Here is a 15,825-nt window from a genome sequence, read left to right on the forward strand (position 1 = left end):
ATTCTGGCGCCTGTTCAGGTACCCGGAGGGAGAATTCAGAAAGTCCAATTCACCTAACAGCACATCTTTCGGGACTTGTGGGAGGAAACCCCCACGCAGACACAAGGAGAACGTGCAGACTCCACACAGACAGTGACCCAAGCCGGGAATCGAACCTGGGACCCTGGCGCTGTGAAGCAACAGTACTACGCAATGTGCTACCATGCTGCCCATTTGAAAGGCTAAATGTAATTGGAAAGTGGCAGGAAGATTACAAAGACAAAGTCTTTGCTTCTTATACTTATTTCGCGAAGTGTGACAGGCAGGAAATTGGGACAGATTACTATTTTTATAATATAGCGAGATAATAATAATCAATAATAATCTTTATTATTGCCACAAGTAGGCTTACATTAACAGTGCAATGAAGTTACTGCGAAAAGCCCCAAGTCGCCACACTCCGGCGCTTGTTCGGGTACGCAGAGGGAGATTTCAGAATGTCCAATTCACCTAACAGCGCGTCTTTCAGGACTTGTGGGAGGAAACCGGAGCACCCGGAGGAAACCCACGCAGACACGGGAAGAACGTGTGGACTCTACTCAGACAGTGACCCAAGCCAGGAATCGTAGCTGGGACCCTGTGAAGCAACAGTGCTAACCACTGTGCTACCGTGTCACCCATGGATGGATGGATGGATAATATTTGAGCCAATTGAGAGCTTGTGATTAGATATCTTGCTTGTGGAGTACTTTGAATGGCACTTTTCTACACTTCCCAGAAATTTGCGAAACAGAACACTTTTTATTTAGGTACCAGAAATATTTTTGATTGCTTAGTAAAATAATCCATTGTAATTACTGGAAGCGGGTTGAAGGCCTCCATGCTGCCAACTGAACTGATGCTTTTTTCAAAAAAACATCGATAATATTTCTGATATGTTTATCGTTTTCTCCCATAAAAATGGCAATTGCTACAAGAATATCAAAAAAGTGACAGCTTGCAAAACTGAATAACTTTCAAAAAATAACTGGGTATACACGTGAAAAAGAAAATTTTGCAGGACTGCAGAGCAGGGGAGTGGAATTAATTGGACAGTTCTTGCAAAGTGATGGAACTGGCATGATAGGCAGAATGGCTGCCTTCTGTGCAGTATGATTCTCTGGAAAAGCAGGAACATGGTAGACAAATATATTCCCTATGCGCAGTCCTTTAGTTACACAGAAAGCTCCTTTGTTTAGAACCTTGCTCTAATGGTGAGATCTTCTTCAGGTTTCAACTAATTATCCTAAAATATTTGCTGCGTAGAAAAAGTATCAAAATGTAACAGGACCAAATGTTACATTAACATTTAATGTACTTGCTTCAGAAGTACACTTTGAGATTTATCACAAATGTGCCACATCAGAAGGATAACCAGCAGCGGAATACACCAAAACAATGCATTCTGAATCATGATGCACTTCAGTAAAATGTATAATATACAAATAAAGGTTATCACATTTAGTTCACAATTCTCGAGTAACTGCGGCTGGCACAAGTGGCGGCACCACTCTGTTATACGAATGAATTAAATTCATCACAAGACAATTTTTTTTCCAATGCAGGTTCCAAATGTTTTGCAGCACATTCTAATTTTCAGTATATTAGACTTTCTGGAAAATTTTAGGTTCATTGAGACTAAAGTAAGCCAATGGAATATGTTTGATCGATATTGCTATCAAACTGGAGGCATAATGCTCTCTACTCACCATCTTAAACAATGGCTAACTACTCATATATGCTGGAGGCTCTCAAATGGATACTTGGATTTTGCACAGTTCAAGAGAGATTCCAATTTGACATTGATTGGGAGATACAATAGGCATTTATTGATTCATATCGGTGACTGAGGGGCCTGATGAATGATAAATTTAGCCGACCCTCATTGAGAAGGAATAAAGAGTATTTCTGTCCCAGCATAGGTGAGCGAGTGGTGCATGAGATTTAGAGTGATCTAAAGCTCTTGAGAAGCATCTTGGGACACTTTTATTAAATGTGTTAGTAGTCTGCAGGTTGTTGGTGCCACACATATAAACATTTCTCCTGCATGCCTCAGAACTTCTAAGCTGGCAAGACAGATTTACTGTGGCCTATATGCAAGACGCAGGATCAGTTTGTGAAGTGGATTTAAGACCAAAATATGCAAAAGATTCCAAGGCTGGAAAGAAGGCTTAAACATACTGACCGGTTTCTCAGTACCTTGGCAGGGGAATCAGCTTCATAATAGACACGGTGGAGTGCAGCAAAGGTATTTCATTGGCTGTAAAGGGCTCACACTTTCAGTGGTTGTGAAAAATGCTATACAAATGCAAGTCTTGTTTTCTGTTCATGCACCGAGTTTGGAGTGCTGTCTGTTGATTCTTTAACAGTGATAGTGCGTAATATTTTCAATGTTTCGATTTATTAACACACCTGATTAAAGTTGCTGTGTTAAACATTTATTTGTTTTAATATCTTTTAATTAATATTTCAATGCATTAACAGAAAAAAAGACTTGCATTTGTATAGCATTTTTCACACCCACTGAAAGTGCGAGTCCTCTACAGCCAATTAAATACTTTTGAAGTATAGTCACTGCTATAGTGTAGGAAATGCAGCAGCCAATTTACACACAGCAAGATCTTGCAAAGAATTGAAGTATTTTTTTGCGATGTTGGTTTTGGGAGAAATATTGACCAGGACAGTGTAGATAGCTCCCCTGCTCACTTTCAAAATAGTGCCACAGTCCCATAGTGCCACAGATTTCATCTTCTCAAATGGAGCAGGCTTGAGAGGCTGCTCCTGCTCCTAATTAGTAGGTTTGTATGTACATATGTATGTATCAATGAAGCCCGGCAGTGCAGAAGGAGGACATTCGGCTCATCGAGTCTGTATCGATCCTCCAAAAAAGCACACACCGTCCTATCCCAATATCCCCTTAACCTAACATCGTTGAACTGTGGGAGAAACCGGAGCACCTGGAGGAAACCCACACAAACATGGTGAGAATATACACAGTCACACCAGAGCCGGAATTGAAACCCGGGTCTCTGGCGTTGTGAGGCAGCAGTGTTAATCACTGTGCCACACCAATCGCATCCAAAAGATCGTATCTCTGACTATACAGTACATCCTCAGTACAACACTGGAGTATTACCTTCATTTTGTGTTCAGGTCTGACAGTGGGATGCAGAAGTGACAGTGCTACCTAGTGAGCCATGGTTTACAACAAAAATTGACATTGCTATAGCAGAGAATGGTTACAGAATGAGTCTGACTAATGGAAAAGTTACCCATTGCCTGCTGTCTTGCATCTCGTCTGCCTGCAAAATTCTGATGCTAAATTCTAAGATATGACCCAAGAGGCGATCGTGCAATTTACCACCAGGCGGGAACTCTTGCAGTAGCAACATTTCAATGCAGAGTTTGAATAATAATAATCTTCATTAGTGTCACAAGTAGGCTTACATTAACACTGCAACAAAGTTACTGTGACAAGCCCCTAGTCGCCACACAACGGCGCCTGTTCAGGTGCACAGAGGGAGAATTCAGAATGTCCAAACCACCTAACAGCATGTCTTTCGGGACATGTGGGATAAAGCGGAGCGTCCCAAGGAATCCCACGCAGATATGGGGAGAACCTGCAGACGCCACACAGTGACCCAAGCCGGGAATCAAACCCGGGTCCTTCTGTGTACAGATGGACAATTCAACGCGTTTTCGGAGTGAAAGAGCTATTGGTGAAGATTTGAGTCAAAGGAAAATCTTAGCGGTTCTCTTATCTCCTTGTTTCCTTTTTCGGTTGGTGTGGGTTTTTATGTTTTAACCTGATCATTCTTGAAGTATTGTGCACCTGTTGATGGGCAGGCCCGAGTCAGCAGTTGCTGAAGCTGATTGCTGCCAATGGGCACATTCAGCTCCTCCTGAACCACTGGCCCTGCCTGGGGACGCTCTGGATGTCAAAAGCTGCAAGCTGTCCCTTCAACACCTGTCCTCGGCCCGACACTTCTCCCGACAAAAAAAACTACCTGAAACTCAAGCCCATAAATAACGGGGGCGTCGTCTTCCATCTCTTTTTCTTTTTCAAAACAAACGGCGGGTGGGTTTCAAAACCAAATGAATCGACGACAACAACAAACGGGCCGCCCCTCCCGGGTGAACAATTTCGACTCTCGCGGAACAGGTCCGCGCGGCTTCCCGTCCGTGCACTTCCGGTTTGAACAGAGCAGGCGCGGAACTGGGCAGCGACGGAACAATCGCGGCGACGTCAGGTGAGGAGCGCGAGTCCGGGTAGGTTAAGTCGCAATGTTAATCCCCCCTTCCCCCCCTTCCCCCCCCTTCCCCCACCCACTCGTCCCGACCCCCCCGTCCCGTCCCCCCCGTCCCGCCCGTCCCGACCCCCTCGTCCCGACCCCCCCCCGTCCCGTCCCGACACCCCCGTCCCGACCCCCTCGTCCCCCCCGTCCCGTCCCCCCCGTCCCGACCCCCTCGTCCCGACCCCCCCCCGTCCCGTCCCGACACCCCCGTCCCGACCCCCTAGTCCCCCCCGTCCCGACCCCCCCCCTCTGTCCCGACCCCCTCGTCCCCGTCCCGACCCCCTCGTCTCCCCCCCCGACCCCCTCGTCTCCCCCCCCCCCCCCCCGTCCCGACCCCCTCGTCTCCCCCCCCGACCCCCTCGTCTCCCCCCCCCCCCCCCCGTCCCGACCCCCTCGTCTCCCCCCCCGTCCCGACCCCCTCGTTCCCCCCCCCCCCCGTCCCGACCCCCTCGTCCCCCCCCCCGTCCCGACCCCCTCGTCCCCCCCCGTCCCGACCCCCTCGTCCCCCCCCCCCATCCCGACCCCCTCGTCCCCCCCCCCATCCCGACCCCCTCGTCCCCCCCCCCGTCCCGACCCCCTCGTCCGCCCCCCCCCGTCCCGACCCCCTCGTCCCGACCCCCTCGTCCCCCCCCCGTCCCAACCCCCTCGTCCGTCCCCCCCCCCCGTCCCAACCCCCTCGTCCCCCCCCCCCGTCCCGACCCCCTCGTCCCCCCCGTCCCGACCCCCTCGTCCCCCCCGTCCCGACCCCCTCGTCCCCCCCGTCCCGACACTCTCGCCCCCCCCCGTCCCGACACTCTCGTCCCGACCCTCCCCCCCCCCCCCGTCCCGACCCCCTCGTCCCCCCCGACGCCCCACCAACTCGTCCCGACCCCCTCGTCCCCCCGCCCCGACCCCCTCGTCTCCCCGTCCCGAACCCCCCCGTCCCGTCCCGACCCCCTCGTCCCCCCCGTCCCAACGCCCTCGTCCCCCCCGTCCAGACGCCCTCGTCCCCCCCGTCCCGACCCCCTCGTCCCCCCCGTCCCGTCCCCCCCGTCCCGACCCCCTCGTCCCCCCCGTCCCGTCCCCCCCCGTCCCGACCCCCTCGTCCCCGCCCCGTCCCGACCCCCTCGTTCCCCCCCCCCCCGTCCCGACCCCCTCGTCTCCCCCCCCCGTCCCGATCCCCTCGTCCCCCCCCGTCCCCCGTCCCGACCCCCTCGTCCCCCCCCCCCCCCCGTCCCGACCCCCTCGTCCCCGTCCTGACCCCCTCGTCCCCGTCCTGATCTGACCCCCTCGTCCCCCCGACCCCCTCGTCTCCCCCCCCGTCCCGACCCCCTCGTCCCCCGTCCCCCCCCTGTCCCGACCCCCTCGTCGTCCCCCCGTCCCGACCCCCTCGTCCCGACCCCCCCCCCCCCCCCGCCCCGACCCCCTCGCCCGTCCCGACCCGAACCCCTCGTCCCCGTCCCGACCCCCTCGTGTCCCCCCCGTCCCGACCCCCTCATCTCCCCCCCCCCCGTCTCGTCCCCCCCCCGTCCCGGCCCCCTCGTCCCCCCCGTCCGGACCCCCTCGCCCCCCCCCCCCCCGTCCCGACCCCCTCGTCCCCCCCGTCCCGACCCCCTCGTCTCCCCCCCCCCCCCCGTCTCGTCCCCCCCCCGTCCCGGCCCCCTCGTCCCCCCCGTCCGGACCCCCTCGCCCCCCCCCCCCCCCGTCCCGACCCCCTCGTCCCCCCCGTCCCCGTCCCGACCCCCTCGTCCCCCCCGTCCCGACCTCCTCGTCTCTCCCCCCCCCCCCCCTGTCCCGACCCCCTCGTCCCCCCGTCCCGACCCCCCCGTGTCCCCCGTCCCGTCCCGACCCCCTCGTGTCCCCCTCCCGTCCTGACCCCCTCGTCTCCCCCCCGTCCTGACCCCCTCGTCTCCCCCCCGTCCCGACCCACTCGTCTCCCCCCTGTCCCGACCCCCGTCCCGACCCCCCCCCCCCCCGTCCCGACCCCCCCCCCGTCCCGGACACCCCCGTCCCGACCCCCTAGTCCCCCCGTCCCGACCCCCCCCCCTCTGTCCCGACCCCCTCGTCTCCCCCCCCCGACCCCCTCGTCTCCCCCCCCCCGTCCCGACCCCCTCGTCCCCCCCCCGTCCCGACCCCCTCGTCCCACCCCCCCCCCCGTCCCGATCCCCTCGTCCCCCCCCCGTCCCGACCCCCTCGTCCCCCCCCCCGTCCCGACCCCCTCGTCCCCCCCCCCATCCCGACCCCCTCGTCGTCCCCCCCGTCCCGACCCCCTCGTCCGTCCCCCCCCCGTCCCGACCCCCTCGTCGTCCCCCCCCGTCCCAACCCCCTCGTCTCCCCCCCCCCCCCGTCCCAACCCCCTCGTCCCCCCCCCCCCCCGTCCCGACCCCCTCGTCCCCCCCGTCCCGACCACCTCGTCCCCCCCGTCCCGACACTCTCGCCCCCCCCCCCGTCCCGACACTCTCGCCCCCCCCCTCCCCCCCCCCCCCCGTCCCGACCCCCTCGTCCCCCCCGACGCCCCACCAACTCGTCCCGACCCCCTCGTCCCCCCGTCCCGACCCCCTCGTCTCCCCGTCCCGAACCCCCCCGTCCCGTCCCGACCCCCTCGTCCCCCCCGTCCCGACCCCCCCGTCCCGACCCCCCCCGTCCCAACGCCCTCGTCCCCCCCGTCCAGACGCCCTCGTCCCCCCCGTCCCGACCCCCTCGTCCCCCCCGTCCCGTCCCCCCCGTCCCGACCCCCTCGTCCCCCCCGTCCCGACCCCCTCGTCCCGACCCCCTCGTCCCCCCCGTCCCGACCCCCTCGTCCCCGCCCCGTCCCGACCCCCTCGTTCCCCCCCCCGTCCCGACCCCCTCGTCCCCCCCCCTCCCGTCCCGACCCCCTCGTCCCCCCCCCCCCCGTCCCGACCCCCTCGCCCACCCCCGTCCCGACCCCCCCGCCCCGACCCCCTCGTCCCCCCCGTCCCGACCCCCTCGTCCCCCCCCGTCCCGACCCCCTCGTCCCCCCCCGTCCCGACCCCCTCGTCCCCCCCCGTCCCGACCCCCTCGTCCCCCCCCCGTCCCGACCCCCTCGTCTCCCCGTCCCGAACCCCCCCGTCCCGTCCCGACCCCCTCGTCCCCCCCGTCCCGACCCCCCCGTCCCGACCCCCCCCTCAGTCCCGACCCCCTCCGTCCCCCCCGTCCCGACCCCCTCGTCACCCCCGTCCCGACCCCCTCGTCACCCCCGTCCCGACCCCCTCGTCTCCCCCCCGCCCCCCCGTCCCGACCCCCTCGTCCTCCCCCGTCCCGACCCCCTCGTCCCCCCCGTCCCGACCCCCTCGTCCCCCCCGTCCCGACCCCCTCGTCCCCCCCGTCCCGATCCCCTCGTCCCCCCCCCCGTCCCGACCCCCTCGTCCCCCCCCCCCGTCCCGACCCCCGCGTCCGCCCGTCCCGACCCCCGCGTCCCGCCCGTCCCGACCCCCTCGTCCCCGTCCTGATCTGACCCCCTCGTCCCCCCGACCCCCTCGTCTCCCCCCCCGTCCCGACTCCCCCGTCCCGACCCCCTCGTCCCGACCCCCCCCCCCCCCCGCCCCGACCCCCTCGCCCGTCCCGACCCGAACCCCTCGTCCCCGTCCCGACCCCCCCGTCCCGACCCCCTCGTCCCCCCCCGTCCCGACCCCCTCGTCTCTCCCCCCCCCCCCCCCCCCCGTCTCGTCGTCCCCCGTCCCAGCCCCCTCGTCCCCCCCGTCCGGACCCCCTCGCCCCCCCCCCCGTCCCGACCCCCTCGTCTCTCCCCCCCCCCCCCGTCCCGACCCCCTCGTCCCCCCCCCCCCGTCCCGACCCCCTCGTCCCCCCCCCCCCCCCCCCGTCCCGACCCCCTCGTCCCCCCCCGTCCCGACCCCCCCCGCCCCGACCCCCTCGTCCCCCCCGTCCCGACCCCCTCGTCCCCCCCCGTCCCGACCCCCTCGTCCCCCCCCGTCCCGACCCCCCGTCCCGTCCCGACCCCCTCGTCCCCCCTGTCCCGACCCCCCCCTCAGTCCCGACCCCCTCCGTCCCCCCCGTCCCGACCCCCTCGTCACCCCCGTCCCGACCCCCTCGTCTCCCCCCCGCCCCCCCGTCCCGACCCCCTCGTCCTCCCCCGTCCCGACCCCCTCGTCCCCCCCGTCCCGACCCCCTCGTCCCCCCCGTCCCCCCCCCCCCGTCCCGACCCCCTCGTCCCCCCCCCCGTCCCGACCCCCGCGTCCGCCCGTCCCGACCCCCGCGTCCCGCCCGTCCCGACCCCCTCGTCCCCGTCCTGATCTGACCCCCTCGTCCCCCCGACCCCCTCGTCTCCCCCCCCGTCCCGACCCCCTCGTCCCCCGTCCCGACCCCCTCGTCCCCCGTCCCGACCCCCTCGTCCCCCGTCCCGACCCCCTCGTCCCGACCCCCCCCCCCCCGCCCCGACCCCCTCGCCCGTCCCGACCCGAACCCCTCGTCCCCGTCCCGACCCCCTCGTCCCCCCCCGTCCCGACCCCCTCGTCTCCCCCCCCCCCCCGTCTCGTCCCCCCCCGTCCCAGCCCCCTCGTCCCCCCCGTCCGGACCCCCTCCCCCCCCCCCCCCGTCCCGACCCCCTCGTCCCCCCCGTCCCGACCCCCTCGTCTCTCCCCCCCCCCCCCCCGTCCCGACCCCCTCGTCCCCCCGTCCCGACCCCCTCGTGTCCCCCCCCCCGTCCTGACCCCCTCGTCTCCCCCCCCGTCCCGACCCCCTCGTCTCCCCCCCCGTCCCGACCCCCTCGTCTCCCCCCCGTCCCGACCCACTCGTCTCCCCCCTGTCCCGACCCCCTCGCCCCCCCCGACCCCCTCGTCCCCCCCCGACCCCCTCATCTCCCCCCCCCCCCGTCCCGACCCCCTCGTTTCCCCCCCCCCCCCGTCCCGACCCCCTCATTCCCCGTCCCGTCCCGACCCCCTCATTCCCCCCCCTCGTCCCGACCCCCTTGTCCCGACCCCCTCGTCCCCCCCCCCCCGTCTCGTCCCCCCCCCGTCTCGTCCCCCCCCCGTCTCGTCCCCCCCCCGTCCCGACCCCCTCGCTCCCCCTCGTCCGTCCCCTGTCCCGACTCCCTTGTCCCTCCCCCCGACCCCCTCATCTGGCCCCCTCACCTCTCCCTGACCCCCCCGACCCCCCCCCCCGTCCCGACCCCCTCGACCCCCCCCCCCCGTCCCGACCCCCTCGTCCCGACCCCCTCGTCCCCCACCCGTCCCGACCCCCTCGCCCCCCCCACCCGTCCCGACCCCCTCGTCCTCCCCGTCCCGACCCCCTCGTCTCCCCGTCCCGACCCCCTCGTCCCCCCGTCCCGACCCCCCCGTCCCGACCCCCTCGTCCCGACCCCCTCGTCCCCCCCCCGACCCCCTCGTCCCCCCGCCCCCCCCGTCCCGTCCCGTCCCGACCCCCTCGTCCGTTTCTCCCCCCCCCCCCCCTCGCCCCGTCCCCCGGTCCTGACCCATTCGCGTCGTCCCTGTCCTGACCCCCTCGTCGTCGTCGTCGTCCTGACCCCCTCGTCGACCCCCCAGTCCCCCCGTCCTGACCCCTTCGTCCCCCCGTCGCCCGGTCCTGACCCCCTCGCCCCCTTCCCCCGGTCCTGACCCATTCGTCGTGCCCCCGTCCTGACCCCCTCGTCCCCGTCCCCCCCGGTCCTGTCCCCCCGGCCCGACCACCCCCCCCCCCCCCGTCTCGCCCCCTCACCCCCCCCCCCCTGTCTGGCCCCCCCTCCCCCCCCCTGTCTGGCCCCCCCTTCCCCCCCCCCCCCCAGTCCTGACCCCCCACACCCCCCAGTCCCGACCCCCGACTCCCTCGTCGCATGCCGTCCCGACTCCCTCGTTCCCCCCCGTCCCGACTCCCTCGTTCCCCCCTCGTCCCCCCCGTCCCGACCCCCTCGTCCCCCCCGTCCCGACCCCCTCGCCCCCCCGTCCCGTCCCGACCCCCTCGTCCTCCCCGTCCCGACCCCCTCGTCCCCCCCGTCCCTACCCCCTCGTCCCTCCCGTCCCAACCCCCTCGTCCCTCCCGTCCCGACCCCCTCGTCACGACCCCCTCGCCCCACGTCCCGACCCCCTCGTCCCCCCGTCCCGACCCCCTCGTCCCCCCGTCCCGACCCCCTCGTCCCCCCGTCCCGACCCCCTCGTCCCCCCGTCCCGACCCCCCCCCCCCCCCCGTCTCGCCCCCTCACCCCCCCCCCCCTGTCTGGCCCCCCCCCCCCCCCCCCCCAGTCCTGACCCCCCACACCCCCCAGTCCCGACCCCCGACTCCCTCGTCGCATGCCGTCCCGACTCCCTCGTTCCCCCCCGTCCCGACTCCCTCATTCCCCCCCCGTCCCGACCCCCTCGTTCCCCCCCATCCCGACCCCCTCGTCGGCGTCCCCGTCCCGACCCCCTCGTCGGCGTCCCCGTCCCGACCCCCTCGTCGGCGTCCCCGTCCCGACCCCCTCGTCGGCGTCCCCGTCCCGACCCCCTCGTCGGCGTCCCCGTCTCGACCCCCTCGTCGGCGTCCCCGTCCCGACCCCCTCGTCGTCGTCCCCGTCCTGACCCCCTCGTCGTCCCCCCAGTCCCCCCGTCCTGACCCCTTCGTCCCCCCGTCGCCCGGTCCTGACCCCCTCGCCCCCTTCCCCCGGTCCTGACCCATTCGTCATGCCCCCGTCCTGACCCCCTCGTCCCCGTCCCCCCCGGTCCTGTCCCCCCGGCCCGACACCCCCTCCCCCGTCTCGCCCCCTCACCCCCCCCCCCCTGTCTGGCCCCCCTCCCCCCCCCCCCCCAGTCCTGACCCCCCACACCCCCCAGTCCCGACCCCCGACTCCCTCGTCGCATGCCGTCCCGACTCCCTCATTCCCCCCCCCGTCCCGACTCCCTCATTCCCCCCCCGTCCCGACCCCCTCGTTCCCCCCCATCCCGACCCCCTCGTCGGCGTCCCCGTCCCGACCCCCTCGTCGGCGTCCCCGTCCCGACCCCCTCGTCGGCGTCCCCGTCCCGACCCCCTCGTCGGCGCCCCCGTCCCGACCCCCTCGTCGGCGCCCCCGTCCCGACCCCCTCGTCGGCGTCCCCGTCCCGACCCCCTCCTCGGCGTCCCCGTCCCGACCCCCTCATCGGCGTCCCCGTCCCGACCCCCTCGTCGGCGTCCCCGTCCCGACCCCCTCGTCGGCGTCCCCGTCCCGACCCCCTCGTCGGCGTCCCCGTCCCGACCCCCTCGTCGGCGTCCCCGTCCCGACCCCCTCGTCGGCGTCCCCGTCCCGACCCCCTCGTCGGCGTCCCCGTCCCGACCCCCTCGTCGGCGTCCCCGTCCCGACCCCCTCGTCGGCGTCCCCGTCCCGACCCCCTCGTCGGCGTCCCCGTCCTGACCCCCTCGTCTCCCCCCCGTCCCGACCCACTCGTCTCCCCCCTGTCCCGACCCCCGTCCCGACCCCCCCCCCCCCCGTCCCGACCCCCCCCCCGTCCCGGACACCCCCGTCCCGACCCCCTAGTCCCCCCGTCCCGACCCCCCCCCCTCTGTCCCGACCCCCTCGTCTCCCCCCCCCGACCCCCTCGTCTCCCCCCCCCCGTCCCGACCCCCTCGTCCCCCCCCGTCCCGACCCCCTCGTCCCACCCCCCCCCCCGTCCCGATCCCCTCGTCCCCCCCCCGTCCCGACCCCCTCGTCCCCCCCCCCGTCCCGACCCCCTCGTCCCCCCCCCCATCCCGACCCCCTCGTCGTCCCCCCCGTCCCGACCCCCTCGTCCGTCCCCCCCCCCGTCCCGACCCCCTCGTCGTCCCCCCCCGTCCCAACCCCCTCGTCTCCCCCCCCCCCCCGTCCCAACCCCCTCGTCCCCCCCCCCCCCCGTCCCGACCCCCTCGTCCCCCCCGTCCCGACCACCTCGTCCCCCCCGTCCCGACACTCTCGCCCCCCCCCCCGTCCCGACACTCTCGCCCCCCCCCCTCCCCCCCCCCCCCGTCCCGACCCCCTCGTCCCCCCCGACGCCCCACCAACTCGTCCCGACCCCCTCGTCCCCCCGTCCCGACCCCCTCGTCTCCCCGTCCCGAACCCCCCCGTCCCGTCCCGACCCCCTCGTCCCCCCCGTCCCGACCCCCCCGTCCCGACCCCCCCCGTCCCAACGCCCTCGTCCCCCCCGTCCAGACGCCCTCGTCCCCCCCGTCCCGACCCCCTCGTCCCCCCCGTCCCGTCCCCCCCCGTCCCGACCCCCTCGTCCCCCCCCGTCCCGACCCCCTCGTCCCGACCCCCTCGTCCCCCCCGTCCCGACCCCCTCGTCCCCGCCCCCGTCCCGACCCCCTCGTTCCCCCCCCCGTCCCGACCCCCCTCGTCCCCCCCCCCTCCCCGTCCCCGACCCCCTCGTCCCCCCCCCCCCCGTCCCGACCCCCTCGCCCACCCCCGTCCCGACCCCCCCGCCCCGACCCCCTCGTCCCCCCCGTCCCGACCCCCTCGTCCCCCCCCGTCCCGACCCCCTCGTCCCCCCCCCGTCCCGACCCCCTCGTCCCCCCCGTCCCGACCCCCTCGTCCCCCCCCCGTCCCGACCCCCCTCGTCTCCCCGTCCCGAACCCCCCCGTCCCGTCCCGACCCCCTCGTCCCCCCGTCCCGACCCCCCCGTCCCGACCCCCCCCCTCAGTCCCGACCCCCTCCGTCCCCCCCGTCCCGACCCCCTCGTCACCCCCGTCCCGACCCCCTCGTCACCCCCGTCCCGACCCCCTCTCGTCTCCCCCCCGCCCCCCCGTCCCGACCCCCTCGTCCTCCCCCGTCCCGACCCCCTCGTCCCCCCCGTCCCGACCCCTCGTCCCCCCCGTCCCGACCCCCTCGTCCCCCCCCGTCCCGATCCCCTCGTCCCCCCCCCCGTCCCGACCCCCTCGTCCCCCCCCCCCGTCCCGACCCCCGCGTCCGCCCGTCCCGACCCCCGCGTCCCGCCCCGTCCCGACCCCCTCGTCCCCGTCCTGATCTGACCCCCTCGTCCCCCCGACCCCCTCGTCTCCCCCCCCGTCCCCGACTCCCCCGTCCCGACCCCTCGTCCCGACCCCCCCCCCCCCCGCCCCGACCCCCTCGCCCGTCCCGACCCGAACCCCTCGTCCCCGTCCCGACCCCCCCCGTCCCGACCCCCTCGTCCCCCCCCGTCCCGACCCCCCTCGTCTCTCCCCCCCCCCCCCCCCCGTCTCGTCGTCCCCCGTCCCAGCCCCCCCTCGTCCCCCCCGTCCGGACCCCCTCGCCCCCCCCCCCGTCCCGACCCCCTCGTCTCTCCCCCCCCCCCCCCCGTCCCGACCCCCTCGTCCCCCCCCCCCCCGTCCCGACCCCCTCGTCCCCCCCCCCCCCCCCCCCGTCCCGACCCCCTCGTCCCCCCCCCGTCCCGACCCCCCCCGCCCCGACCCCCTCGTCCCCCCCGTCCCGACCCCCTCGTCCCCCCCCGTCCCGACCCCCTCGTCCCCCCCCGTCCCGACCCCCCCGTCCCGTCCCGACCCCCCTCGTCCCCCCTGTCCCGACCCCCCCCTCAGTCCCGGACCCCCTCCGTCCCCCCCGTCCCGACCCCCTCGTCACCCCCGTCCCGACCCCCTCGTCTCCCCCCCGCCCCCCCCGTCCCGACCCCCTCGTCCTCCCCGTCCCGACCCCCTCGTCCCCCCCGTTCCCGACCCCCCTCGTCCCCCCCGTCCCCCCCCCCCCCGTCCCGACCCCCTCGTCCCCCCCCCCCGTCCCGACCCCCGCGTCCGCCCGTCCCGACCCCCGCGTCCCGCCCGTCCCGACCCCCTCGTCCCCGTCCTGATCTGACCCCTCGTCCCCCCGACCCCCTCGTCTCCCCCCCCGTCCCGACCCCCTCGTCCCCCGTCCCGGACCCCCTCGTCCCCCGTCCCGACCCCCTCGTCCCCCGTCCCGACCCCCTCGTCCCGACCCCCCCCCCCCCCGCCCCGACCCCCCTCGCCCGTCCCGACCCGAACCCCTCGTCCCCGTCCGACCCCCTCGTCCCCCCCCGTCCCGACCCCCTCGTCTCCCCCCCCCCCCCGTCTCGTCCCCCCCCGTCCCAGCCCCCTCGTCCCCCCCGTCCGGACCCCCCTCCCCCCCCCCCCGTCCCGACCCCCTCGTCCCCCCCGTCCCGACCCCCTCGTCTCTCCCCCCCCCCCCCCCCGTCCCGACCCCCTCGTCCCCCCCGTCCCGACCCCTCGTGTCCCCCCCCCCCGTCCTGACCCCCTCGTCTCCCCCCCCGTCCCGACCCCCTCGTCTCCCCCCCCGTCCCCGACCCCCTCGTCTCCCCCCCCGTCCCGACCCACTCGTCTCCCCCCCCTGTCCCGACCCCCTCGCCCCCCCCGACCCCCCTCGTCCCCCCCCGACCCCCCTCATCTCCCCCCCCCCCCGTCCCGACCCCCTCGTTTCCCCCCCCCCCCCGTCCCGACCCCCCTCATTCCCCGTCCCGTCCTCGACCCCCTCATTCCCCCCCCTCGTCCCGACCCCCTTGTCCCCGACCCCCTCGTCCCCCCCCCCCCCGTCTCGTCCCCCCCCCCGTCTCGTCCCCCCCCCGTCTCGTCCCCCCCCCGTCCCGACCCCCTCGCTCCCCCCTCGTCCGTCCCCTGTCCCGACTCCCTTGTCCCTCCCCCCGACCCCCTCATCTGGCCCCCTCACCTCTCCCTGACCCCCCCGACCCCCCCCCCCCGTCCCGACCCCCTCGACCCCCCCCCCCCCGTCCCGACCCCCTCGTCCCGACCCCCTCGTCCCCCACCCGTCCCGACCCCCTCGCCCCCCCACCCGTCCCGACCCCCTCGTCCTCCCCGTCCCGACCCCCCTCGTCTCCCCCGTCCCGACCCCCTCGTCCCCCCGTCCCGACCCCCCCGTCCCGACCCCCTCGTCCCGACCCCCTCGTCCCCCCCCCGACCCCCTCGTCCCCCCGCCCCCCCCGTCCCGTCCCGTCCCGACCCCCTCGTCCGTTTCTCCCCCCCCCCCCCCTCGCCCCGTCCCCCGGTCCTGACCCATTCGCGTCGTCCCTGTCCTGACCCCCTCGTCGTCGTCGTCGTCCTGACCCCCTCGTCGACCCCCCAGTCCCCCCGTCCTGACCCCTTCGTCCCCCCCGTCGCCCGGTCCTGACCCCCTCGCCCCCTTCCCCCGGTCCTGACCCATTCGTCGTGCCCCCGTCCTGACCCCCTCGTCCCCGTCCCCCCCGGTCCTGTCCCCCCGGCCCGACCACCCCCCCCCCCCCCCGTCTCGCCCCCTCACCCCCCCCCCCTGTCTGGCCCCCCCTCCCCCCCCCTGTCTGGCCCCCCCTTCCCCCCCCCCCCCCCAGTCCTGACCCCCCACACCCCCCAGTCCCGACCCCCGACTCCCTCGTCGCATGCCGTCCCGACTCCCTCGTTCCCCCCCGTCCCGACTCCCTCGTTCCCCCCTCGTCCCCCCCGTCCCGACCCCCTCGTCCCCCCCGTCCCGACCCCCTCGCCCCCCCGTCCCGTCCCGACCCCCTCGTCCTCCCCGTCCCGACCCCCTCGTCCCCCCCGTCCCTACCCCCTCGTCCCTCCCGTCCCAACCCCCTCGTCCCTCCCGTCCCGACCCCCTCGTCACGACCCCCTCGCCCCACGTCCCGACCCC

At 70.8% G+C, this 15,825-nt stretch overlaps 2 protein-coding genes across 12 annotated transcripts in view; one reads left to right on the forward strand and one right to left on the reverse strand.

Annotated features, from left to right (window-relative positions):
* Window positions 1-4,204, reverse strand: part of eipr1 (EARP complex and GARP complex interacting protein 1) — a 113,664-nt gene extending 109,460 nt beyond the window's left edge. Inside the window, exon 1 of the mRNA XM_072498691.1 lies at window positions 4,026-4,204. Within this exon, the coding sequence (XP_072354792.1) occupies window positions 4,026-4,067 (42 nt within the window). The 5' untranslated portion in view covers window positions 4,068-4,204. The remainder of the gene's footprint in view (window positions 1-4,025) is intronic.
* Window positions 4,205-4,209: 5 nt separating this feature from the next.
* trappc12 (trafficking protein particle complex subunit 12) overlaps window positions 4,210-15,825 on the forward strand; it is a 124,210-nt gene continuing 112,594 nt past the window's right edge. For 2 of the 11 annotated variants that reach the window (XM_072498686.1, XM_072498690.1), the window contains exon 1: window positions 4,215-4,287. The gene's annotated coding sequence lies outside the window, so the exon portion shown is untranslated. Of the gene's footprint in view, window positions 4,288-15,825 lie in introns of all 11 variants that reach the window. The other 9 variants (XM_072498681.1, XM_072498683.1, XM_072498680.1 and 6 more) reach the window with 8 other exon arrangements.

Source organism: Scyliorhinus torazame, chromosome 4 (assembly GCF_047496885.1).
Source record: "Scyliorhinus torazame isolate Kashiwa2021f chromosome 4, sScyTor2.1, whole genome shotgun sequence".
Classification (NCBI taxonomy): Eukaryota; Metazoa; Chordata; class Chondrichthyes; order Carcharhiniformes; family Scyliorhinidae; genus Scyliorhinus; species Scyliorhinus torazame.